This window comes from Silene latifolia, chromosome 10 (assembly GCF_048544455.1).
Source record: "Silene latifolia isolate original U9 population chromosome 10, ASM4854445v1, whole genome shotgun sequence".
NCBI classification, from domain to species: domain Eukaryota; kingdom Viridiplantae; phylum Streptophyta; class Magnoliopsida; order Caryophyllales; family Caryophyllaceae; genus Silene; species Silene latifolia.
This window is the reverse complement of record NC_133535.1, coordinates 90,894,625-90,921,266: the sequence shown is the minus strand read 5'-3', so window position 1 is coordinate 90,921,266 and position 26,642 is coordinate 90,894,625. Positions and strand designations below refer to the sequence as shown.

The 26,642-nt window shown below is 37.2% G+C and overlaps 1 protein-coding gene across 1 annotated transcript; it reads left to right on the top strand.

Moving 5' to 3' along the window:
- Nucleotides 1-142: 142 nt before the first annotated feature.
- On the top strand, nt 143-25,816 carry LOC141607881 (uncharacterized). Its single transcript, XM_074427231.1, has 4 exons — nt 143-443; nt 556-958; nt 1,045-1,367; nt 25,458-25,816. Exons 1-4 carry the CDS (start codon nt 143-145, stop codon nt 25,814-25,816), a joined length of 1,386 nt encoding a protein of 461 aa, XP_074283332.1.
- The last annotated feature ends 826 nt before the right edge of the window (nt 25,817-26,642 follow it).

The following is a 26,642-nucleotide window of genomic DNA, read 5'->3' as shown; positions in this document are numbered from 1 at the left end:
GTATTCTTAAAATGAGGTTTAAACATGTGATCATTATGATCGACAGTTGCGATCGCATTATTGTCGGAGGACACATATTCCAACAACAGCTGAGACCTCTAGACAGCTTGAGAGGACACCATCTCGAAGACGAGTGAGTGTTATGGGTGTTAGTCTTGGCTTGGAGGAAAAGGTTGATAACATTGCTTCTACCCTCCGTGTTATGTTATCTGGAAGACAGATGGCTACTATTTGTGGTATATGTTGTACTGAGGGTCATCCTAACGATTTATGCCCTTATGTACAAGGAATTGGTCCTGAAGAGGTGAATGGTGTTTGGAAGAGTACTCCAAACAACACAAAATGGGATCCATATTCCAAAACCCATAATGAAGGATGGAAGGCTCATCCTAACTTCCGTTGGGGAAATTCTCAAGCTAGCCCATCATCTGGCCCTCCTATAGGTCAGTTTATTCCACGACCACAAGAGCAACCTTCCATACTTCAGGCACCACCAAAAGCTACACCAAATTCATCAATGTCTACTGATGACATGATTCGGGTTCTTATCATCAGCGTCACTCAAGATAGAGCAAAAAAATAAGCAGAATTTTAAGAATCTTGAGAATCAAGTTGGTCAACCAGCTACCGCGGTGAATCATTTGGAAGCTAAACAATCGGGTGCTTTACCGTCTCAAACAGTCCCAAATCGTAGGGAGAATGTGAGTGTCGTATCATTGAGAAATGGAAGACAATTGGAGGAGGTCGGGAAGGTGAAAAGAAAAGAGAAGCAACCTATGATTCGGGAAGAAGAAGAGGAGATAGTGATCGAGGAAGGTGAAAAAGATTCTATTGTCGAGGAGAAAGAGTCGATTCCTTCTTCCATACCGGTGGTGGAACAGGATGTACCATTTCCCGATGCACTGAAGAGAACCCATCACTTTGAGCATGACAAAGACATTTATGAGGTATTTCAAAAGTGCGAGGTAAACATCCCTCTTCTTTATCTTTTAAAGTGTGTTCCTAAATATGCTATGTTTTTAAAAAATTATGCACTATTAAAAGGAATAAAAAATTGAAAGGGATGAAGAAAGTAAAAGGTAAGGGTCTTAAAGGGAAGATTAGTGAGTATGTGTCTGCTCTATTTCAAAAGAAGCTACCCCCTAAATGTGGTGACCCTGGTATATTTGCTATCCCTTGTACCATAGGAGACCTTAGATTTGAGAAGGCAATGTTAGATTTAGGGGCATCTATTAATGTCATTCCTTATGCTATTTATGAGACACTAAAACTTGGACCTTTAAAAGACATTAGTGTCATAGTTCAGTTGGCTGATAGGTCTAGTGTCTACCCTAAGGGGATTGTGGAGAATGTCATGGTAGGGCTTGGTACGTTGGTCTTGTTGGAATATGTGTCCTCAACAATAGTGCGATCACATGATTTAATATCATAATTAAATCTCATAATAAGAATACAAAAGGGATGATAAATTAAATAGTCAACTGATCAACATTAATCGGTAACGATTGGCTTGCTAGAGTTTGACGTTACTGTCGTAGGACAGTGGTGGTCAGTTGATCCCTTAAGGTCACACCTAAAGGATGATGCCTTTATCAGTAAAATTGAATAATTGTATGACGATACAAGTTGATCAATTCCTTAAAATTGAACAATTCATTTGTGAGAGAGTATATTCATATCTTATTGTAATGGGATTAAATAAGATTTATTTTAGTAATTGAAATGCTTTATTACTAAAATTGTTTATTGTTTGTGAAACAATAGAAATGAGAATGAATGGTTAATTATAATTACAATATGTTGTGAATTATATTTATATGACCCATTTTATTTATGTGATCAAGTATCACTAGTCAATTTGTTATATGTAATTTAATTAATTTATAAAATGATATTTATTTGATAAATATGCATTAAATTAATTAATAACATGTAACATACTACATGTGACATATTGTGTGATAAGTGACAAATTGACAAAATAAAATGGTAGTCCATTTTATGTATATGGACCGAAAAATTGAGGATGATAGGTGTTAGTGGGTGAATTATTTTATGAGATAAAATAAGTTAATTATGCCTAAGCTACACTAGTCTTACAAGCCTACATTTTGGGTAAGAGAAAAAGGCAAAAGAAGATTCCATTTTGGCCTCTCTACCCTGCTCCATCTCCTCTATAATGAGAAGTTGTTCTCATTTTTCTACTACTACACACTACCATTTACATCACATGCAAACTCTCTCACACATGTTCATCTTTTTCTATCAAAACTTGAGAAATTTTAAATCAAATTGTTCAATGAGATTACTAATATTATTAGTGTAATATATGAGTATTAGTAATCAATTTTAAGGTAGACTACTAAATTAATATCTAGCAAATATCATTTAGTAGTGATAAAAGTTAAATCTTGGGTGCAATCAAGAGGAGAATCTCTACATTGGGATTTTGGAGGATCATCCAACATTTTAAGCTCAAGAACAAATAAGGAAGGTGAACTTATTTGTGACAAAATTTTTGAACCATCCTACAATGTAAGGGACATTGTTTTTCTTATAAATCTCTTATTTTGTTATACATGCACTAGATCTAAAGAACAAATAATTAAGAAGTTAATTAGTTCACTATTAGAGGAGTCTAATAATAGGTATATGAACCTTACAAGTGGTATCAGAGCATGGGATGTTGCATGCATAATCGGTTATTGTTTTTCCGAGTTAAAATGTTAACATATAAAACTAAAAATTTGTGAGTTATAGGAGTAATTCACGAATCATAATGCATGTTATATATTATGGTCCTAAAATGGTTTTAGGTCATTTTTATGATTTATGGTAATTTATTGCTCATTTTAATGATTTTTACTGAAATAATTACATTTTTCTGAGTAAACTGAACTTTTATTCACTAAAATAAGTTAACCTTCACTACTGCCCATTATTTTTTAGTATGACCTCACATGAATATTTTATGTATTGTATATAAAATTTTATATTTATGTGATTAATATTTCATGATTTATGATTTTTATGTGATAAAAATGGCATAAATGGAGGTTAAATGACTAAAAATGGTTAAACTTAGTCTCTGACCTTTAAAATTTTTTATGATCTCACATGCATATTTTACAAATTGTGTGTAAAGTCTCGTGTTAATTTGATTAAGATTGCATGATTTATGATTTTTATGAGATAAAAATGGATTAAAAGAGGTAAAATGATTAAAAGAGGTAAAATGGTTAAATATAGTTAAACTTCGAACCAGGCCATGCACATGCATGATTTACACACTGTATGTAAATTTTGAGATGATATGATTTCATTTTGCATGATTTATGAATTTTTAGAGTAAAAATGGCATAAATAGTGACTATTTTAGCATAAATAGCTAAAACAAATTACATGGCATGAGAAAATTATTTTAGGTTGCATAAATATCCCACTTAGCAGATCTAAAGTTGTAAAATTGATTGGATTAAGTTTTGGATACTTTAGATGTTTTATGAGATAAAACCGATAAATTGCAACTATATTTTCTCGAAATAAATTCAAAAATGTTAACCATGATTTTTGGCATTATGAGTGTCATAAAATTATTCCAGAATGTTCAAAAATTTAAAATTCAAATTTTGAAATTATTGTAATTTAATTTGGATTTATTTCATAAATGTTATGATTTTAAGGTAAAAAATGAGCATAAAATTAAATCAAGCTGAATTATTGTCAAAAATTGAGTGATGACTAATTTTTGAGTCCTAAGAGTGTTAGGATATTTAACTTGAGTTTAAATGTGATTTAAGTGTTAATTTAATTTTAAGAAGTTATGATCACGCATTTCCATAAAACCGGGTTATATATAAACAATACAAGTTAAATAGGGCGATTTGGCGCATAATTTGGCATGATAGACACATATTATAATGCTGCATATTTCAATTTTTGAATGTTTTTATTTATATAATTTTGAATTTTGTAATTTTATCTTAGTATGGTCTTAGTTTTAATCAATATTACCCGTAATGAAAGAGAATATTGATCCGGTTGTAATTTAATGTGATCTCATATCACTTTTATTTTACTTGTTTTTCATATTATAAATGTATAATAGGAATAACTTTGTATTTTTATTATTAATTGTAATCATGGAGTTTCTTCAAGACGGTTGATACCGCCGTAGAGTATCAAAAATAAAATTTATAATCCAAACTACTACTATAGATAGTGGCAGTCAGGGTCGAACCACAAGGAGGCAAGCAATTTAAAGTTGTGCAATTTAAGTCTAAAGTAACAATTTTGGGGGGTTTTATTTGAATGATTCTATAACTAAAGGCAATAAAATTAAAACTAAACAAAAGCAAATAAATGAGCAATTAAAGAAAATAGATGAAGTCAAATATTAAAAGGATGCTAAGATGGTCGGTTCACTGTAGTTTCGACGGCAGTATCCTAGGTAAGTCCGAAATAATCACGTAAGACGGGAAAATAAGAAGTCCTCTCAGTCCATTCTTAACAGGTAGCATCTTTAGATCTAGCTACGGGTCCCTAAGTATCACTAGTACTGACTCTCGCCCTGAAAAGTGATTCTTAAAAGCCAAAATTTTTGCCTATCTTTCGATCTCAGTATAATTTAGTCGTTTCAATTGGTAGTCTAATTCCCTCCCCTATCTTTCGATCAAATGGGTCGGTCAATTACTAAGTATTCAACTAGTCGCGTGCACTTGATTTGTCAAATTAAACAATTTAATCAAGTAAAACGGAGCTGATCTTACGTGAAGCGGTCGATCGACCATCTAAGCCGGTCGATCGACCAACGGGCTCAGTCGGTCGACTATTGACATCAGTCGATCGACCAAGACCCGAATCAGGTCTACGAAATCTACGCCGCCTACACTACAGGTCCCCTACATCTTAGCACGAAGGGTTTAGCTACTCATGTTAGAATTTATAACAACAACAAAATTAACAATTAATGAAATTGGATGCATGATTAAATAAACTAAGCAAATAAGATGCATAAACGAAATAAGGCTTTGGGAAACTACTCTATGCAATCCTAATCTATGAATGAATAAAAGCAAACTGAAATCAAGGAATCAGAATTACCGAATGAAAGCAGGAAGAAGAATCCGAAAGCACGAACTTTATTAACGAAAATAAAGCTAATTGTATTGAATGTCTATTAACTAAATTCTAATCTATGAAATCTGATGCTAAAAACTCGATATTGAATGCTAAAAACTCGATATTGAATCCTAAAAATTCGATATTGAATCCTAAAAATTCGATATTGAATCCTAAAAATTTGATATTTGTTCTGAAACATAGGTTCACGTTATATAGGAGTATAGCGTGACTCTTATTACTAAAAACCTAATTAAAATTGGGCTTCTAACTCTCGTCTTTAATTTGCGTCAGAGTCGTTGTATGATCGATCGACCACTAGGCCCAGTCGATCGACCAAGCTTCGCTGAACAATAGCTTCTGATTTGATTTAGGAATCGTGCTCTGGTCGATAGACTAAGGGCATCAGTCGATCGACTGCTTCAACAGGTACTTTCCTCCAAAAGCCTCGTAAATTTGTCTTTCAGGCCTCGATACGCGCACCAAGTTTGCTTCCCGAGTCTTTACTTCACGTCAGGTCCTATGCCTAATACTCGGGGACGGATTCAGCTCATTTTCCGCTGCATTCTTCCCATTTCTGCAATATTACACAAAAACACGAAAGTATACTGAAAGAGGGACAATAGCAGCATATACTACATAATTGAGCTCTGAAATGCGTGTAAAATAGGGTGTAGAACATCATATTTAGGACACACATCAAACTTCCCCAAACCAAACCCTTGCTTGTCCCCAAGCAAGAACTAGACTCGATCTTAAAGCCTTAATGGAACGCGTTCATTCTCAGAGCTAAATGCAAACTGCAAAGCCTAAACCAGTTTAATGCTAAAAATCAACAATCAATTAGTAATATGAATCATGCAAACGAGTTATGTAGTCGTTAAAAATTGGTGAACTTTAAACTACAGAGACTTATCATATTGGACTCTCACGGGTCGCTCAAATCACTCAATAAATACAGGTGAATATATGTAAAGATAGAAAGAAGTAATATTTGTAAAGACTCTCACCTAACTACGACGTATAAAACATGCATGCAGTCTAATATGAAAATAATCTCTACAACCGTACATATGCATTCCAACCATTAAAGACCATTGACACATGCCGAGGGTACAATTTGGATATGTGAGGTTATGGGTAAGAAGGGGCTAAGACGAATTTGGTAAAAACAGAGTTATAAGCCAAGCTAGTAATTAAGGGAACCAAATTAATAAATCATTCCAACTTCTTGCTCAAGATTAAACGATAAAGCGGTGCTAATAGTAAGCACAAATCTCACATTCTTCATACAAACGTAATTCCCCAAATGATATTAATTGCAACATGGGAATATAAAATCACCAACTAATGAAGATTCAATCATGTGATTTTTTTCTTTTTTTTTTCTCTTTTTTTTTATCTTCCTAATATCATCTCAATAAGAGCATATGCAACCAAAAATGAAGTAACAATCCCAAAAACTAAAACTACTAGCTGGACAAGGGCAGGCTAAATATAGGATGTAGTTAATAGGACAAAAAGGCTATTTTTGGCAGTGTGTGGCTTATGGGAAAAATGAATAAAGGGGTGGCCTCTTCCACATGTGTCAACTGACCACAAACCCGAATGCATACAGGTATTAAGCAGATTAATTTCATATTTATGCATATTGATATAACATGTCTCATAAGGAGTACTACTCCCATTCCTAAATAAACCGATCATGAATGTCACCAGTTATAAGGCTCTAAAACTCAGAATATAATGTAGTTTGCCAAAAATCTAAGTCAAGTCTCAAGATTCAGCGAATAAATTAACGAAAACTCGTAGATATGCAATAAGACTCTACTAATAACATGTTAATGAGTACGGCTTAGGCGTAAACAGATGAAAATGCAATGTCATCGTTGAACTACTACCGTTCCGACTCGACTTACATGCTAAAATAAAAGTGCAATTTTTTTGAATTTTTTGAAATTTTTCAATTTTTTTGGATTTTCTATATATAAGAGGAAAATAAACAACAATGCAAGACAAAAATGTAAACGTGAATGCAAAACAGAATGAATGCAACGCAAAACCCTTCCCCAAACCAAATCACACAATGCCCTCATTGTGCAAAATCATATAAGAAAATAATCAAGGGAAATAGGAATTTGCGATAATATTAACTAAAAAGACATGAGGGAGACATGGGGAACTCACAAGACTTTAAGCGCAGAAAAAGGAAACCTCCCCAAACCAGCGTGAGCTAGGAGGTTTCAGTAGCCAGTAGTGCTACCATAAGGTACCGAAAAACACAAAAGTACCGTGCATAATTCCGAGAAAACAACTAAGGAACGAGAAATATGTGCAAAAGAATAAAAATAGATGAAAAGGGAATCAACACAGGAGGTGGTCGATCGACCAAAGGTATCAGTCGATCGACGCAGCACACTGGGAACAAAGTGCCCTCGGAGTCCTCCGCATCAGTCGATCGACCAGGGGGTCCAGTCGATCGACTGGCATACCTGACGATTCTGCCTCTTTTCTTCGAATTAACTCAATGAATTGAGTTTATATGGTCTAATAACCTGCAGTTGCACATAAATACAGCGCCCAAAATTGCGTAAACCCAAAAATAACAGTCTATAGTCTTATAAAATCCTATGCAAACCAAATAAATCGAAGTTTCGCGCACACCAAAACAATAAATAGTCTAACAAAAAAAATAGTAAACAAATTATTTTAAACGGATTTGATCAACTAATACTTGATCAAGAATGGCCACGGAATGACCCACTTGCTCGGGTTATGGCTACAAGAAGTAGCCTCTACAGTGCTCATCCTCTCAGCTGCACTCCTAACAACTCCAATATCCGCAGAACTCAACGGATCAACATCTCTAACATCTTCCCAATCACTGACCTCGTCTGGCTCGTCAAAATCCAAATCGGACTCCGTCACTTTGACTGGCTCCTCATCCGGCTCCTCATCAGTTGCATAGCTCAGACACCCTAGACCGCCTCTCTGCACGATGGGCTCTCTCATAACTGGAGCAACATGCGGCTCTAAATTCCCCAAACCAGCTCCTGCAAAAGTCAAAACAGAAGGATCTTCCTCCAATTTGCTCCCAATCTGGGGCGGAGGTGTCATAGCAGAATTAGGCATAGGGGCAGGCATATCAGGCAACACAACATAAGATTTAACTACATTGCAAGTTACTGGATACATAGCATCCTTTTTCTTATAGGTCTGGGCAAATACAATGGACTGTTTTCCCACTTTAAAAGTCAATGTCCCTGAGCCAACATCTATAACTGCACCAGCAGTTTGCAGAAATGGTCAACCCAAAATGATAGGAATGTGAGCATCCTCGGGTATATCTAGCACAATGAAGTCAATTGGGAAAAAGAACTTTCCTATTTGCACAGGAATGTCCTCTAAGACTCCTATAGGCTGGACCGCAGAACGATCAGCCATCTGTACTGTCATTTTGGTAACTGCAAACCTAGTCAATTTCAGCTTTCTAGCAAGACTCAAAGGCATGACATTAATACTGGCTCCTAGGTCACATAATGCCTTCTCAATTGAGAAGGTACCAATGTTACAAGGGACGGAAAAGCTACCTGGGTCTTCTAGCTTATGAGGTGCAGTGTGGGTCAAATAAGAACATGACTCCTCAGTTAGTGCGACAGTATGCACAGTTTCAAGTGACTTCTTCTTAGACAAAAGTCGCTTCATAAATTTCATTTAAGAAGGCACTTGATTAACTAATTCTAGGAAAGGAACTTGCACATTTAAACTACGAATAACATCTTTAAACTTGTTAAAGGATACCTGTTCCTTTGTCGGCACCAATCTCTCTGGATAAGGGGCTGTAAGAAGCAACTTAGCCCTCTCCTCTAGGTCTCTCATACCGGCATCAGTGGACTTAGGCTGAAAATCCACTACTTTGTCCTTGTTGTAGCTCGAACCTTCTTCAGACCGTCTCAGGAATGAACCATTAACCGTCGTACTGTCATACTTTTGAACCGGAACTGACCCATCAGCATTTGGGTCTTGCCTCAATAACTTCGGAGTCGTCGTACCCCGAAATAAGTAGTCCCTCAATTTATCTGGCATTGGAGGACGAAAAGGTTCACAATCAGACGTATCTTCAGTCGATCGACCAGAGTGGTCAGTCGATCGACCAACTGCACTATTTCTCAAAGTTTCTGTTTTGTTACAGACTCGCCACTGTTCACCAGATGCGGTCGATCGACCAGGTGTGTCAGTCGATCGACTGATGCACCTGCTGATCGTCTTTTTCTTGCTACTGTTCATTTCAGCCTTTTTCTTACTCGGTTCTGCCTCATCTTTTTCAGTAACATCTTCGACCAAAGTGGGCCCATCAAGGGTAGACCCACTCCTCAAAGTCATCGCATTTAAAGTCTCTTTTTGATCCGGCTGCGACGGTAATTGCCCCGGAGCTCTAGTTGCACTTTTGCTTGCCAATTGGGTAATTTGGCTCTCCAACATTTTTGTAGAAGTCTCTCTAGCTAGAGACTCCTTTTGCAGAAAACCCGACAAATTCGAACCATGATTTTCAATTCAGAAATATCAGAACTTTGAAATTGCTGCTGTTGAGGCACATAGGGAGGCTTTTGATACTGCTGCTGCTGCTTATGAGGGGGCACATAGTTCTGATGTTGCTGCTGCTGTGGTGGACCTTGATTAAGAACATTATGGTTAGTCCACCTCAAATTGGGGTGGACATTAGAGGGATTGGGATAAGCACCAGTCTGCCTAAAATGTTGAAAGGCAGCACATGTTTCATTCGAACTGGTACAAAACTCCGAAACATGTCCCTCTCCTCCACATCTTTTGCATGTAAAGGGACCGTCTGAAACTGCATTAACTTTATATATCCCACCTTTTTGGGATCCCCCAAAATCTAACTTGTCGAATCTCGCATGATAAGGGCCTCTATTGCATTTGTAGTAGGAGATTCAAATTTGCTCTTCTCTGATTCCCTCTAGAATTCCCATGCTCAGCTTTATGGGTGGCCATATCTTCAATAATCTTCCACCCCTTAGTCTCTCCACTATTTTCCTGGAATCTTCCATTAGCTACAGCATCCAGGATAGCCCTCTGATCATCATAAAGCCCATTATAGAATTGATTACACAGGAACCATTGCTCGAACCCGTGGTGCGGAATAGATCGCACCAGTCTCTTGAAACGAACCCATGCCTTAAGAAAATCCTCATCAGAACCCTGTTTAAAGCTTGTGATCTGAGCTCTAATCGCATTGGTCTTCGATGCAGAGAAATATTTTTTATAAATGCTAGGGCCAGCGAATTCCAATCAGTAATCCCATTAGCAGCTCGATCCAGATCTCGGTACCACTCCCTAGCAGCATCACGGAGCGAGAATATGAACATCGTCTCTTTTATCTAGTCCTGGTTCACACCTGCGGGTGGGGGTATGGAACAACAGTAGTCAATGAATATCTCCATATGTTTAGCTGCATCTTCATTTGCAGCTCTCCCAAATTGGTTTCTCTCAACCAAGTTAATGTAGGACGGTTTCGCTTCGAATTTTCTATCCGTCCCAGCTGGCAACGCGAATCCCTTATAGAGATTCTCAGCTTTTGGCTCGGAGTGACTGGCTATACTTGCTTCTTCAGCCATATCTGGAGATGTAACGGTCTCAGCTGAAGAAGTATAAATAGGAGATGAAGGTGGATCCTCCTCAAATAACTCGTTCTCGTAATAACTGGACAGAGTACTCAGCTCTTCCTCTGTCGGAAATACTCTAGATGATCGTCTCAACTCACGCAAAGTCTTCTTGATCTCAGGATCTAACGGTAGTAATTCACCACCCTATGACATGCGCATAAGAGGAAACTACAAGTAGAATATGAGAACTGTTTAAGGAACAGATGTCCCTTAAACTAAAAAAAAAAGACTAAAATAAAAACAACTAAAAATTAAACAATTGCCTCCCCAGCAACGGCGCCAAAATTTGATACCGCCGTAGAGTATCAAAAATAAAATTTATAATTCAAACTACTACTATAGATAGTGGCAGTCAGGGTCGAAGCACAAGGAGGCAAACAATTTAAAGTTGTCCAATTTAAGTCTAAAGTAACAATTTTGGGGGGTTTTATTTGAATGATTCTATAACTAAAGGCAATAAAATTAAAACAAAAATAAAGCAAATAAATGAGCAATTAAAGAAAATAGACGAAGTCAAATATTAAAAGGATGCTAAGATGGTCGGTTCACTGTAGTTTCGACGGCAGTTATCCTAGGTAAGTCCGAAATAATCACGTAAGACGGGAAAATAAGAAGTCCTCTGGGTCCATTCTTAACTGGTAGCATATTTCGATCTAGCTACGGGTCCCTAAGTATCACTAGTACTGACTCTCGCCCTGAAAACTGATTCTTAAAAGCCTAAATTTTTACCTATCTTTCGATCTCAGTATAATTTAGTCGTTTCAATTGGTAGTCTAATTCCCTCCCCTATCTTCGATCTAATGGGTCGGTCAATTACTAATTATTCAACTAGTCGCGTGCACTCGATTTGTCAAATTAAGCAATTTAATCAATTAAAACGGAGCTGATCTTACGTGAAGCGGTCGATCGACCATCTAAGCCGGTCGATCGACCAACGGGCTCAGTCGGTCGACTATTGACATCAGTCGATCGACCAAGACCCGAATCAGGTCTACGAAATCTACGCCGCCTACACTACAGGTCCCCTACATCTTAGCATGAAGGGTTTAGCTACTCATGTTAGAATTTATAACAACAACGAAATTAACAATTAATGAAATTGGATGCATGATTAAATAAACTAAGCAAATAAGATGCATAAACGAAATAAGGCTTTGGGAAACTACTCTATGCAATCCTAATCTATGAATGAATAAAAGCAAACTGAAATCAAGGAATCAGAATTACCGAATGAAAGCATGAAGAAGAATCTGAAAGCGAACTTTATTAACGAAAATAAAGCTAATTGTATTGAATATCTATTAACTAAATTCTAATCTATGAAATCTGATGCTAAAAACTCGATATTGAATCCTAAAAATTCGATATTGAATCCTAAAAACTCGATATTGAATCCTAAAAACTCGATATTGAATCCTAAAAATTCGATATTTGTTCTGAAACCTAGGTTCACGTTATATAGGAGTATAGCGTGACTCTTATTCCTAAAAACCTAATTACAATTGGGCTTCTAGCTCTCGTCTTTAATTTGCGTCAGAGTCGCTATATGGTCGATCGACCACTAGGCCCAGTCGATCGACCAAGCTTCGTTGAACAGTAGCTTCTGATTTAATTTAGGAATCGTGCTCTGGTCGATAGACTAAGGGCATCAGTCGATCGACTGCTTCAACAGGTACTTTGCTCCAAAAGCCTCGTAAATTTGTCTTTCAGGCCTCGATACGCGCACCAAGTTTGCTTCCGGAGTCTTTACTTCACGTCAGATCCTTTGCCTAGTACTCGGGGACGGATTCAGCTCATTTTCCGCTGCATTCTTCCCATTTCTGCAATATTACACAAAAACACGAAAGTAGACGGAAAGAGGGAAAATTGTAGCATATACTACATAATTAAGCTCTGAAATGCGTGTAAAATAGGGTATAAAATATCATATTTAGGACACGCATCAACGGTGCCATTTGGAAAGGCATTCCGGCAAAGACGTTGTTCTTGGGAGGCGTGCCACTTGAAGATTCAAGGGACCAAAGGAGTTGGTTTCCGAATATGTAATAGATTATTTGATTTTCTATTTTAGGAAGGCCATACTAGGAATTTTTATTATTGTTTTGCATTTATTTTAATATGTTGTGATACTGTCGTTTCGTACCAAAAATAAAATACCTAGATTACTGCTAACAGAAGTCAGCGGCAAGTAGGGTCGATCTCCACAGGGAGGCGGTGTACTATCTATTTGTCTATTCTATCCGTCTGATGTCACGATGAGGGTTGAATTGATTGTGAACTAACTAGAGACTAAAGCGAGGGAAATGAAAAAGAGAAATTAACAAAAGGAGAAGGGTAGTATGCTAGGAGTCGGTCCACCGTGGCAGCTATCAGATCTCATACTATCGGGAATACTAAGGCGATTAGACTATTGACAAGAAGAGCTATGGTCGTCACCTTTCGGTCCTTAAACCGCCCTAGAGCGTAAATGTGACTTAACTTTCGCCCTCACTGCAATACCCTATTGTAATTAAGCAAGCCTTCCCTTCCAATCTTTCGATCTAGGTTGGGGTTAACTAGAATTATGGTCTCCTGCATGCATTCATTCGACCGGATAACAATTAAATTGCCTAATACAATTCCTATCGCAAGACTAATCTATTTAATACAATTAAAGCATGCTACCACGGCTTCCCTAATCCTAACATACTAGGGGAAATTAGCTACACATGGCTCGGGGTACTACACTAGCAATTGCTAATCTAATAACATAAGACATGGCAACTAAAAGGAGAAACAATAAAAGCAATAAAAGAAAAAGGAAGAATAAAAGGGAAGAAATAAGTTTCTTGATTTAATGATCCAGGAATTAAGAGAACAAGGTAACGAGTGTATTGGAACAAATAAGAGAGGAGAAAAGAGAGTAGTGAAGTGTGTGTGAGAGATCGTTTACATCGACATACTGACTCCCTATTTATAAGAAAATAGGGCTTATTAAACCTAATGGCGGAATTAAACCTAAAAAGCCCAGCCCGAAGCAAAAATCCACTCGATCGACTAACTAAAGCACTCGATCGAGTGATATTCCTTGGCATTCCTCTCGATCGAGAACAATTCCTCTCGATCGAGGACTTCTTTCCCTTTAATCACTCGATCCAGAATAGGTGGCTCTCGATGGAGCAAATTGGCTCTCGATCGAATAGAAGTAGTTCTCGATCGAGCACTTCTCAGCGCGTAATTCCTGCTTCGCGCACTGAACTTCAAACGGCTGCCATTTCTTCGTTACTTGGACAAATAAGGCGTGGTTGGTGGCGTTGGGAAGCTAAGAGGATAAGCTTTCACCTCCAACTGGAATCACCTTAATAACTGTTGTAGAACTCGAGATATGGCTCTTATAAGAAGGAACTAGCAAATTGACGCACTCTCTTGGCTCGCCTAACTTCCTTACTCCAATTCGCATCTCAAAATAGCTTCTTTCCCGCTCCAAATTCACTCTTCCTCCAAATGCATGCTAAAAGGACGGTAAAAGGCTCGATTCCACTACTTCCTGGTTCATTCCTGCTAATAAGACAAAATAACCCAAAGTAGCAATTCGGGGCATTTCGTAGCATGAAACCACGATAAAAGCATAGAAATACGTGCATAAAATAGGCTAAAAAGACTATATAAAATGCACGTATCAAATCTCCCCAAACCAAACCTTTACTCGTCCCCGAGTAAACTCAAAACTATACGCTAATGGAACGGAAAAAGATAACTCAGAGCTAGCTACAAATGCCCACTTAAGCCAATTTAATGCAAGCAAACTAACACTTATAGCAAGACAAATGACCAAATGCAAACGAGTTATAAGATGTTTGTAAATAAAGCTGAACCGTCGACCTTGCAAGACCTTTAACAATGGACTCTCACGGGTCACTCTTCTCTCATGAAGCAAAGGCAAGCATATATATGTAAGAGAGGAAGAAAAATAGTCACTCACCTAGACTACGACCCACATAAACATGCATGCAACTAATATGATAGACAATTCTAGCTACCGTTCATACATTCCAACCAAACAAGGTCCGTCACAGCCGAGGGCTTACAAAGATATGGTAAAGTGAGGCAATGGGTAAGAAAAGGCAAAACATTTATGGGAATGTGGAGGTATAGGTGATCAAGCTAGTACCTAAACAGAACCATATGACAACATCCAATTCTCAACTCAATTATGGAATAAGCACATGCCCTTCACTTGGCATAAAACTCACCAAACCGAACCAAACATACTCCTCATATGAAATAAGATAGAACATAGGAGTAGAAACCGTCAACCAAACAACATCTTTTTTTTTCTTTCTTTCTATTTTTTTCGGTTTCCTTCTTTTCTTTTCTTTTTTTTTTCATTTTCTTTTTTTTTTTTTTTCGATTCTTTTTTCTTTCTTTTTCATCACGTTTTTTTTTTTTTTCATCCTCCTCCTTTTCTTCATAAATTACCAACTCCAAATCAATAGATTATGCGCCAATATTTGATACAATAGAAAATATACCGCAAAACAATCTAAACTAGCTTGACAAGGCAGGCTAAATTTGGATGTAGCTAAGGGTCAACAGGCAAATTTGGCTAATGTGGAGTTTATGGGTGAAAATGAAAGAAAGGGAATTTGTAAGCACCTCCCTGCATGTGATACCAACCACTAACCCGAATGTATGAAGGCAAAGAGCAATTGAATTTCATATATGTGCAAATTAATGTTACATATTATGCAAGGAGTAACTACTCACAATCCTACATGAAACCGGTCATAAATGACACCAGTTTATAAGGCTCTAAATCTTAGAAATTATAAGTAGGTTGCCAAAATTTAAGGTCAAGTCTATATGTTCAGCTAAATTCAACATTAACTCGTAGATTATGCGATAAGACAATGCTAAAAGAATATATAGTTTAATGCAAGGCTTAAGCAAAAAGACAGTTGCAGTGCAATATCATCATTGAAATCTACCGTTCCGACTCAACCTATATGCTAAAGTAAACGTGAAATTTTTTGAATTTTTACAATTTTTCAATTTTTATGGAATTTTTATGAATTTTTATGAAATAAATAATAATGCAAACGGAAAATAAACGTGATTACTGAAATGCAATAAAAACAATATGCAGACACAGATATGGATGCATAACCTCCCCAAACCAAACTGTACAATGCCCCCATTGTACCAAAACATGGAAAGGAAATGCAAACTGAAGGAGAAAGAGAGTAAAAGCGGAAAACTTACAAGATAGCGCGAATAAGGGGACCTCCCCAAACCGACCATGAACATGGGAGGTTGCTAAAGGCCCGGAAAACCGTCTCAGGAAGCCGATACAAGTCAATAATACTCGATCAAGAGGAATAGTAGCTGATCGAGTAATCATGGGCGCTCAAAAACTGCTCGATCGACTGAACAGGGATCGATCGAGTGGATTTCTTTCTGCAGGTACTCGATCGAAAGGAATGGTAGCTCGATCGAGAGGAATTCTCAGAAAAAGTACTCGATCGAGTGGAAAAACCACTCGATCGAGCGATCCTCAGCGTGTACCTGCAAAACATAATGAAAAACAGCCCGCAACTGACAAAAACAAGCATACTGAGATAGTCTATGGTATAAAACCATTTATTACAACTGAAATTAAATGAAATGCAAAATAAAATCGCCGGGTTGCCTCCCGGGTAGCGCTAGCTTCAGTCAGGTCCCAGCTCGACCTTCTTTTTCTTCGAGCCTCTATAATTGATCACAATCAAAACAGCTCAAAGCGCGCAGCAACCTGTCAAAAAGCTGCGCATGTGCTACACAAAAGAGTAAGTAGCACCAAAGTGGAATACAGAAATAGGAAATAAAAATATGTAAACATTTAAGTCTAACAAATTTCCTATGAGCGCTCCTAAATTTATCCACAAAATATAGGAGCGCGGGAGCAATTGTCAATATATGGGGGTTTCGATTCAGATTAACAGTTTTGACATGATAAGGGCGGTGGAAATTCTTTAAATTAATCGACCATATGAGAGGAGGTATAACTTTAAAAAAAAACATGAGTCAAACGAGGCAAAATACTATTAGAACAAACAATAATAAAATTATCGTTTACTACCTCGGATTGGTCGCTCTCAATGACGGAATCATAGGTAAAAGAGTTTATTACCTCTTCCGTGCTAGGAGCAATTGCCGTCTCAATCGCTTCTTCATCAACCTCCTCGAGTGGAATCCATCCCGTAAATCGCAGACTTCAAGTGTATCCGACTTACTGTGAATAAGGGAGGTTTACCGTAACCTTCATCATCGTCGGACTCGTCATCCAAATCAAACCAAAATGACGAACCAAAGCTCCCAATGGCCATTTCGATCGATCGAGCGAGTAATCACTCGATCGACCAACTTCCTCCCGCATCTCACTCGATCGAGTAACAACATCACTCGATCGAGAACTATCCTCCCGCATGTCACTCGATCGAGAAGGGATATTACTCGATCGAGGATGTCTGTTTCTGGAAATTCACTCGATCGACTATTATAAGTCACTCGATCGAGTGATTCTTCTGCATAGAGCTGAAATCTTCGCGTGGGGTAGTGAAATAAGATAGGAACTCGTCGCCCCGAGTCATAGAAGTCATCCTCATTATTGGGCAACACGGTTTTCTCAGGGAAGAAACCGCTCTCAACAAGGTATACCTCTTCTTCTTGCATCTCACCGCTAATCGAGCAACTACGGACTCGAGCTCAAGGATTTGAGCATCCGCACGTCTATCACTCTCTTGCCTCACTCGATCATAATTCTGCACTTGAGACGCAAGTATCTCCATTAAAGACCTCGGTTCGCAACCTCTTCTTCTTGTATCTCACCGTTAATCGAGCAATGTCGATTTCGAGCTTTTCAAGTCGCGAAGAAGTGCGTCTATCATGATATTGCCTCTCTCGGTCACGATCTTGCAATTGAGATGCAAGTGTTCGCAATAAGGATTTCAGCTCCGCAATCTCTTCTTCTTGTATGTCAGGAGGATCTTGTTGCGGTGGCCATTGATAGGGTGGATGTGGCGGCACAACTACGGTGCATTGTGCTCGTGCAGAACCACATCTCCGCTGAGATCACCTTGTTCCATGTAATGGGACATCGGTGATGGGTCAAAGGTACTCAAGCCTTCCCTTTGACGGTCTTTCACCTAGAACTGTCTAGGTAGTACCTGTAAGGCCTATCAAAACAGCACTAAACAAAAGATTAAAACGGCCTCAAGGGAAAAATCCCCTGAAGCTAAAAACAGATAAAATTAAACAAATAAATAAATAGATTGCCTCCCTGGCAACGGCGCCAAAATTTGATCTTTGTCGTTTCGTACCAAAAATAAAATACCTAGATTACTGCTAACAGAAGTCAGCGGCAAGTAGGGTCGATCTCCACAGGGAGGCGGTGTACTATCTATTTGTCTATTCTATCCGTCTGATGTCACGATGAGGGTTGAATTGATTGTGAACTAACTAGAGACTAAAGCGAGGGAAATGAAAAAGAGAAATTAACAAAAGGAGAAGGGTAGTATGCTAGGAGTCGGTCCACCGTGGCAGCTATCAGATCTCATACTATCGGGAATACTAAGGCGATTAGACTATTGACAAGAAGAGCTATGGTCGTCACCTTTCGGTCCTTAAACCGCCCTAGAGCGTAAACAGCTTAACTTTCGCCCTCACTGCAATACCCTATTGTAATTAAGCAAGCCTTCCCTTCCAATCTTTCGATCTAGGTCGGGGTTAACTAGAATTATGGTCTCCTGCATGCATTCATTCGACCGGATAACAATTAAATTGCCTAATACAATTCCTATCGCAAGACTAATCTATTTAATACAATTAAAGCATGCTACCACGGCTTCCCTAATCCTAACATACTAGGGGAAATTAGCTACACATGGCTCGGGGTACTACACTAGCAATTGCTAATCTAATAACATAAGACATGGCAACTAAAAGGAGAAACAATAAAAGCAATAAAAGAAAAAGGAAGAATAAAAGGGAAGAAATAAGTTACTGATTTAATGATCCGGAATTAAGAGAACAAGGTAACAGTGTATTGGAACAAATAAGAGAGGAGAAAAGAGAGTAGTGAAGTGTGTGTGAGAGATCGTTTACATCGACATACTGACTCCCTATTTATAAGAAAATAGGGCTTATTAAACCTAATGGCGGAATTAAACCTAAAAAGCCCAGCCCGAAGCAAAAATCCACTCGATCGACTAACTAAAGCACTCGATCGAGTGATATTCCTTGGCATTCCTCTCGATCGAGAACAATTCCTCTCGATCGAGGACTTCTTTCCCTTTAATCACTCGATCCAGAATAGGTGGCTCTCGATGGAGCAAATTGGCTCTCGATCGAATAGAAGTAGTTCTCGATCGAGCACTTCTCAGCGCGTAATTCCTGCTTCGCGCACTGAACTTCAAACGGCTGCCATTTCTTCGTTACTTGGACAAATAAGGCGTGGTTGGTGGCGTTGGGAAGCTAAGAGGATAAGCTTTCACCTCCAACTGGAATCACCTTAATAACTGTTGTAGAACTCGAGATATGGCTCTTATAAGAAGGAACTAGCAAATTGACGCACTCTCTTGGCTCGCCTAACTTCCTTACTCCAATTCGCATCTCAAAATAGCTTCTTTCCCGCTCCAAATTCACTCTTCCTCCAAATGCATGCTAAAAGGACGGTAAAAGGCTCGATTCCACTACTTCCTGGTTCATTCCTGCTAATAAGACAAAATAACCCAAAGTAGCAATTCGGGGCATTTCGTAGCATGAAACCACGATAAAAGCATAGAAATACGTGCATAAAATAGGCTAAAAAGACTATATAAAATGCACGTATCATGTTGCATGCATTGCCAAATCACCATAACAACACATGCATATCATATCGAGTCATCGACCGTGTCAATTATAATTATCGTAGTTCACCGCTTTAGTTCAGTTAAAACGTGATAGATAATAAATTGACAAGACCTCTCACTAAATAATAATTGAGAATTAGCCTTACCAAATAGTAGAAACCATGAGTCCCAATTTCATAAGGAAGTAGGCTCAGCTCACCGGGGTACTAAACTTGTTACGTTAGGTAAGTGGGTAATAAAATGTTATTACATCGAAATTTGGATTGAGCTCAACAGATGTATTCGTGACCGTAGTCGCATGTGTTCCGGGCTAAAGATAAATATTAAAGTAATTTTTATCGACCGAGAGTTCTAGAAGTAGAATCGATTAAAGAGTTAATCCACCGAATTATATTGATAAGGGATGAATCGGCTCACCGTGCCCGAATTAATATGAATTTGGATCTCGGGATCATTTATAATAGTTGGGTAGAGGTCACTATATAAATGTTAAAACTTGTTTAAAATGTTTACAAGTATTATTAAAACGATAGATGTTAATTATTTCCTTCATCTCCGTTTTTGTAGTTATTTATTTGCAATGTATTCATCTAATAATCCTACACCGATCACCATTAATTCATGGCTTCAATCATTCAAAGAAAAATGCTCCTTGTATGACAATGACCCGATTAGAGAACTACGCATTGGCATTGGTAAGGATGGAAATATTTGCTATTTTACCACTTCTACACCTTCGACTCCCATACTCATGCCCACCACATCCTTGGTAAGTGAATCATATGAGGATAATCTCACAAATTCCAAGGTATCCTTGTTTGATGAAGCAAGGATAAATATCAAATTGAGTGGGAGTTCTAGCAAGAATGTCCTTGCAACCGAAAGGGGTAATTGTATTAATAAAGGAAAGACAAAGAAGGGTAAGAAACCCAAATCCAATTGTGAATTGGAAGTTGATAGTGAGACTACCACAACCAAAACCAAGAAGGGTGCCCAATCCTACCATGAATGTCATTATTCTAATGTCATGGGCCATTGGAAGCGTAATTGCCCCAAGTATTTGGAAGATATCAAAGTTGGACTTATCACTCCAAGTGGGACTTGGAAATGTGGAAAAGCGAAACAAGGGTGATGTGGATCGCCGACGAGGAAATGGAGCTAGGGTAGCCACCACTTCAAGAGGGACTTATGTACTAGTTTTAGCTAATAGCTTTGAGTTATAATCTACATAATGTTTATTATGTACCCACTTTGTCTAAAAACATTTATTCCATGTTAGACATGGAAGGATTGTTCTTTTACAATCAAAAACAATTGTTGTATTTTGTTGAATATGATTTGGCTGTGAGCCAAGTCACTTCTATCAATGGTATTCATGTTCTAGACACTTCCAACTCATCTAAAGATATCTATAACATACAATCCAAAAGACTCATGACAAGTGATTCAAATGATTTGTGCATTTGGCCTTTTTCGATTAGGTTACATAAATGAGAAACGCATTTAAAGGCTAGTGTTGACTAGATTTATTGAACCATTTGATTTGTCAATCATATGGAATATGCGAATCTTGTCTCCTTCGAAAAATGATTCGTACTCCCTTTAGTGGTAAAGGAACACGAGCAAGTGATTTGTTAGGACTAATACATGTCGATGTATGTGGTCATATGAGCATCACCGCAAGGAGAAGTTATGACTACTTCGTCACTTTTACCGATGATTTAAGTAGATATGGGTATATTTACTTGATCAAATATTAAGTGAAGCTTTTGGGAAATTTAAAGAATTTCTAAAATGAAGTAGAGAATCAATTGTACAAAAGGGATTAGCATTACGATCCGATCGTGGTAGCAAAGATCTAAGTAATGAATTTGATTTATTATATATGGATTATGATCTTGTGTCACTACCCATAAGATCAACTAATATGAGTCGGTTTGAGTTGTTGAACTCACTTTTAGGGATTTTATATTAATCTGGAGGGTCAACCTGGAGATACCTAAAATAGAGAGTCTATTTAACAAATGACATGGATCAGATTTGCATATTACGTGAAGCAAACTGCCATAAAAGAGTTGGTCTTTTATGTACTAACATGTCAATCTAGACAAACTACTATTACTCCACCATATATGTTTGTGGCTCACAAAGCTATCTCTTAAGAAAATAGGGGTATTTCTAAGAGATAGAGTGGGAGTAGATCACCACAAACATGTCTTATAGTTAATGTGTTACTTTGTCAAAGTAATGGAACTATAATCTATAAAGATAGAGTGGGAGTATAGCTCAGTGGGAGTTTAGCACACATGTCTTGTTGTTAAAATGTTGGTTTGCGAAAGTAATGGTATTATCCCATATCGACTTTGTTACATACGAGCCATAGCATTACAATCCAAAAATTGTTACTCAAGAGTAGATTTACTTTAAGGCGAGGGTCTCCTTAAAAGTAAATAGAGCTTTAGAGTACTTAAAAGCATAGATTGACATGAAGATGTTGATTCAAGATAAATTATGTTAGGAATTGCTACAATTCATTTTAATGAAGAATGGCAAATGGTAATTAAAATTCGCCTTTCTAAAATGGGAATTTAGAAAAGGAATGTGTTTGGAACACAAAACCTTAGATAGATCTAAGAATCCTAACATATTATGCGTAGCTTTCTTAAGTGATCCTAAAATGGTCTTAAGCAAGCATTAAAGGATTATACTTTTCGTTCATGTGATAATTGAGAATGGAATCATTTACATGATTGAAGAATCATGATTATACATGAAGTTAAGTGGGAGCAAGAATTATTTTTCCATGTCTTATATGCTGATAACATATTACTTATTGAGAATAATGTACCAATGCTCTCTTCTGTAAAAGAGTCATTGGGAGACTAGGAAAAGGTGCGATATATTCTAAGATTCTGAATCTATGTGAGAGAATATTCGCATAGAATTAAGAGTCTTATGATGATAAGATCTTTCAAATCTGTTTAAAATCAACAAGGTTGAATAGGTTATTCATGGTGATGAAAGTGGAATTACTATGATGGAGTCATAGTCGTTCACTGAACCTACTAAGTTGTTGATTACATGAAATCGTTTGCTAATGTTTCCGCCATTAGAATGATCATGTATGCCAACAGACGCACATGCCATGATGAAGTATATGCTAGGAGCATAATAAGTCAATAACAGTTTAATTCATAAGATGGTCTTGTGAAACCTTTAAAGAACAATTGAGGATTTGTTCAATTGTTTGGATGATAAACTAAGTTATGTGTTGAAGGGTTACACAAACTTTAGTTTCCAAACCGAGAAGGATTTGTCGAAATCCTAGGATGATTTTATTGACTAAGGAGTAAGAAACTAGAGAAGTGTTTTAGTTTTGTATATTGTAAATTCTACAAAAGGAATCTAAGTAAATTGTGATAAGATGGTCAACGTAAGGAATGAAAGTAGATTCCTCTACCAAAGACTTTATCACAAGTTATGTGATAACAGTGAGAGCATCTTTCAAGTTAAAGAGCCCAGGTCTAGTAAGAAAACTAGACATATACTTAGATAAATTCATGTTATTAGAAATAACATCGAAAAGAAGGAAATAACAATTAATAAAGTTGGAATACATGGATATATGATATATCCACTTGCCAAACTTTTATTGCATTTCAACTAGTGTAAAAGGTACACTAAATATTATAAGATATGAAGTAGTAATAGTGTATTGACTATTCATATATGATAATCGCATTTATCGTTTGAGTTTCTTTAAACTCAACTTTTACTTTGTTAAATCCAAATGGGTTGTAGAGACAAATTGAACCCCATTAAAGTGAACTGGGTTGACATAGTATTCGCCTCTAGTCACTTAGAAGAGATGATGTCTCGAAGTGACTAGAGTGTGATGCGATTGATGGCAAGTTCAAGTGCCATAGAGTCATATGGGATGACTAGTCGATCACATAGGCAGACTGTATGGAACACTCTGTCGGGCAGTGACCGCTTATGGAGTTCTGGTAATTCATAAAGCCTGGTCGTGACAAGAGCTACTATAGTATTCTTACGAGTCAATTCTTTTGACTAGAGACTATTCGCCCAAGTTGGCACAAATTTCTGATTGGCTTTGATTTATGCTCTACGACTGTCGTAACTGAGGTCAAATAGGTATATTTTGGGTCATGATGAACTGTGGCTAAACAAAGGGAATAGTGCGATAGGAATTGTCCACCCCCTTGTCATGGTTGTTTGAAATCTCAAGGCCACTCGAGGAGTAGTGAACTGGAAATGCGTGGCCACGCTTGGAAGGTATCTCCGGTAGATAATGCTGGTCAGACAGTTACTCTCCAGATTGAGAAAACCACTCAAGATATGATCAAATGCAAGTACGACATGCGAGACACCTTGTATTGAGTGGGAAATTGTAATAGGACAAGAGAATTGGTGACGCACACTTGTCTCGGACAAGTGGGAGATTGTTGGAATATGTGTCCTCAACAATAGTGCGATCACATGATTTAATATCATAATTAAATCTCATAATAAGAATACGAAAGGGATGATAAATTAAATAGTCAACTGATCAACATTAATCGGTAACGATTGGCTTGCTAGAGTTTGACGTTACTGTCGTAGGACGGTGGTGGTCAGTTGATCCCTTAAGGTCACACCTAAAGGATGATGCCCTTATCAGTAAAATTGATTAATTGTATGACGATACAAGTTGATCAATTTCTTAAAATTGAACAATTCATTTGTGAGAGAGTATATTCATATCTTATTGTAATGGGATTAAATAAGATTTATTTTAGTAATTGAAATGCTTTATTAAAATTGTTTATTATTTGTGAAACAATAGAAATGAGAATGAATGATTAATTATAATTAAAATATGTTATGAATTATAATTATATGACCCATTTTATTTATGTGATCAAGTATCACTAGTCAATTTGTTATATGTAATTTAATTAATTTATAAAATGATATTTGATAAATATGCATTAAATTAATTAATAACATGTAACATACTACATGTGACATATTGTGTGACAAGTGACAAATTAACAAAATAAAATGGTAGTCCATTTTATGTATATGGACCGAAAAATTGAGGATGATAGGTGTTAGTGGGTGAATTATTTTATGAGATAAAATAAGTTAATTATGCCTAAACTACACTAGTCTTACAAGCCTACATTTTGGGTAAGAGAAAAAGGCAAAAGAAGATGCCATTTTAGCCTCTTCTACCCGGCTCCATCTCCTCTATTATGAGAAGTTGTTCTCATTTTTCTACTACTACACACTACCATTTACATCAAATGCAAACTCTCTCACACATGTTCATCTTTTTCTATCAAAACTTGAGAAATTTCGATTCAAATTGTTCAATAAGATTACTAATAGTATTAGTGTAATATATGAGTATTAGTAATCAATTTTAAGGTAGACTACTAAATTAATAACTAGCAAATATCATTTAGTAGTGATAAGGGTTAAATCTTGGGTGCAATCAAGAGGAGAATCTCTACATTGGGATTTTGGAGGATCATCCAACATTTTAAGCTCAAGAACAAATCAGGAAGGTGATCTTATTTGTACCCAAAAATTCGAACCATCCTACAATGTAAGGGACATTGTTTTTCTTATAAATCTCTTATTTTGTTATGCATGCACTAGATCTAAATAACAAATAATTAAGAAGTTAATTAGTTCACTATTAGAGGAGTTTAATAATAGGTATATGAACCTTACAGGTCTTACTTTTCTAATATGGACATGAAAAATGAGGCAGGTGCTATACCAGTCTTATTAGGAAGATCATTCTTGAGGACTGCCGGAACTAAGATTGATGTTCCTAAAGGTTCTCTCACCATGGAATTTGATGGGACGGTTGTTAAATTTGAAATCAATAAACCATCTTCTCGTTCTCCTATAATTCACTCAGTGTGTATTATAGAAACTTCTTCTAACCATGTGTTATCTAAGTGTCGGGAGCCTCCTCTCCCGAGCAATGTGTCCAATGTTTTGCAGAGATCTTCTCCTAAGGAGCAGAAATATGTCATCTTATGGGATCGTCGTGAGGATGTGGAAGCATCTAGAGGTAAGAAGAAAGCTTGGTTTGATAAGCTAATCCACCAGAAGGGGTCTTGAAAAGGTGTGCAAATCATCCAAGTCAAATCTCGCTTTCGTTCTTCTTCTTGCATTCCAATTAGTAAGGTAAGGTAAGTCTTCATTTCTCAGCTTAAGTCGGGTGGTATACCATTCCGCGAGATGTCGAGCCAAGACGTTAAACAAAAGCGCTCTCGCGAGGCAACTCGTAGATTTGTGTGAGCTATTTTCGCAAACAAACGAAAAAAAACGAAAATCCAAAAAAAAAGAATAAAAAAAAAGTCGGGAAAAAAAAAGGAAAAAAGGAAAAAAAAAAATCGGACAACACCTCAAGAATTCATTGCTTATTTAATAGAGTGGCGTCATAAGAAGGGCAACATAAAAGGGTGGCTGGGTAAGTTAGTGGTTAAGGAAAGGAGAAATCGCAGTGTGACGTTGAGAGAACCTTCTTATTGTGATTTGTTGGTCTATGGTGAGATGTTGGAGTATATAGGAGACTAAGACAAACCATTTGAGCTTTTATTGTGTTAACTTCACTTGGTCACTTTTTAGGATTGGAGTAATAAGGGGCGTTAGTGTTCTTTGATTACTCTTGTTTTGTTGGCCATGTTGTTCTTGTGCTTTATGGTGGATGCTAATGGCCAAGTGTGGGGAGGAGGTGTGGTAAGTGGTAGACATGTTTATGTGGTTTGAGGATTGCAGGATGATTCTACTTGTGAAGTCGGCTGATGCTATTTTCCACGAGGTATTTCTCCTTCTCATTTTATTGTGTCCTATGCAACATTGAGGACAATGTTTAATTCAAGTGTGGGGAGGAGAATCGTTCCGATTGTAACTTATTTGTACTTGTGTGGAGTGATTTATTTCT

What these genes read in the sequence shown, in the direction of transcription:
- LOC141607881 (XM_074427231.1), top strand. Translation starts at nt 143, where the DNA reads ATGGGTGTTAGTCTTGGCTTGGAGGAAAAGGTTGATAACATTGCTTCT. An exon ending in ATCATCTGGCCCTCCTATAG is followed by an intron (nt 444 to 555) that starts GTCAGTTTATTC and finishes TCTTATCATCAG; the next exon opens with CGTCACTCAAGATAGAGCAA. An exon ending in ATTTATGAGGTATTTCAAAA is followed by an intron (nt 959 to 1,044) that starts GTGCGAGGTAAA and finishes CACTATTAAAAG; the next exon opens with GAATAAAAAATTGAAAGGGA.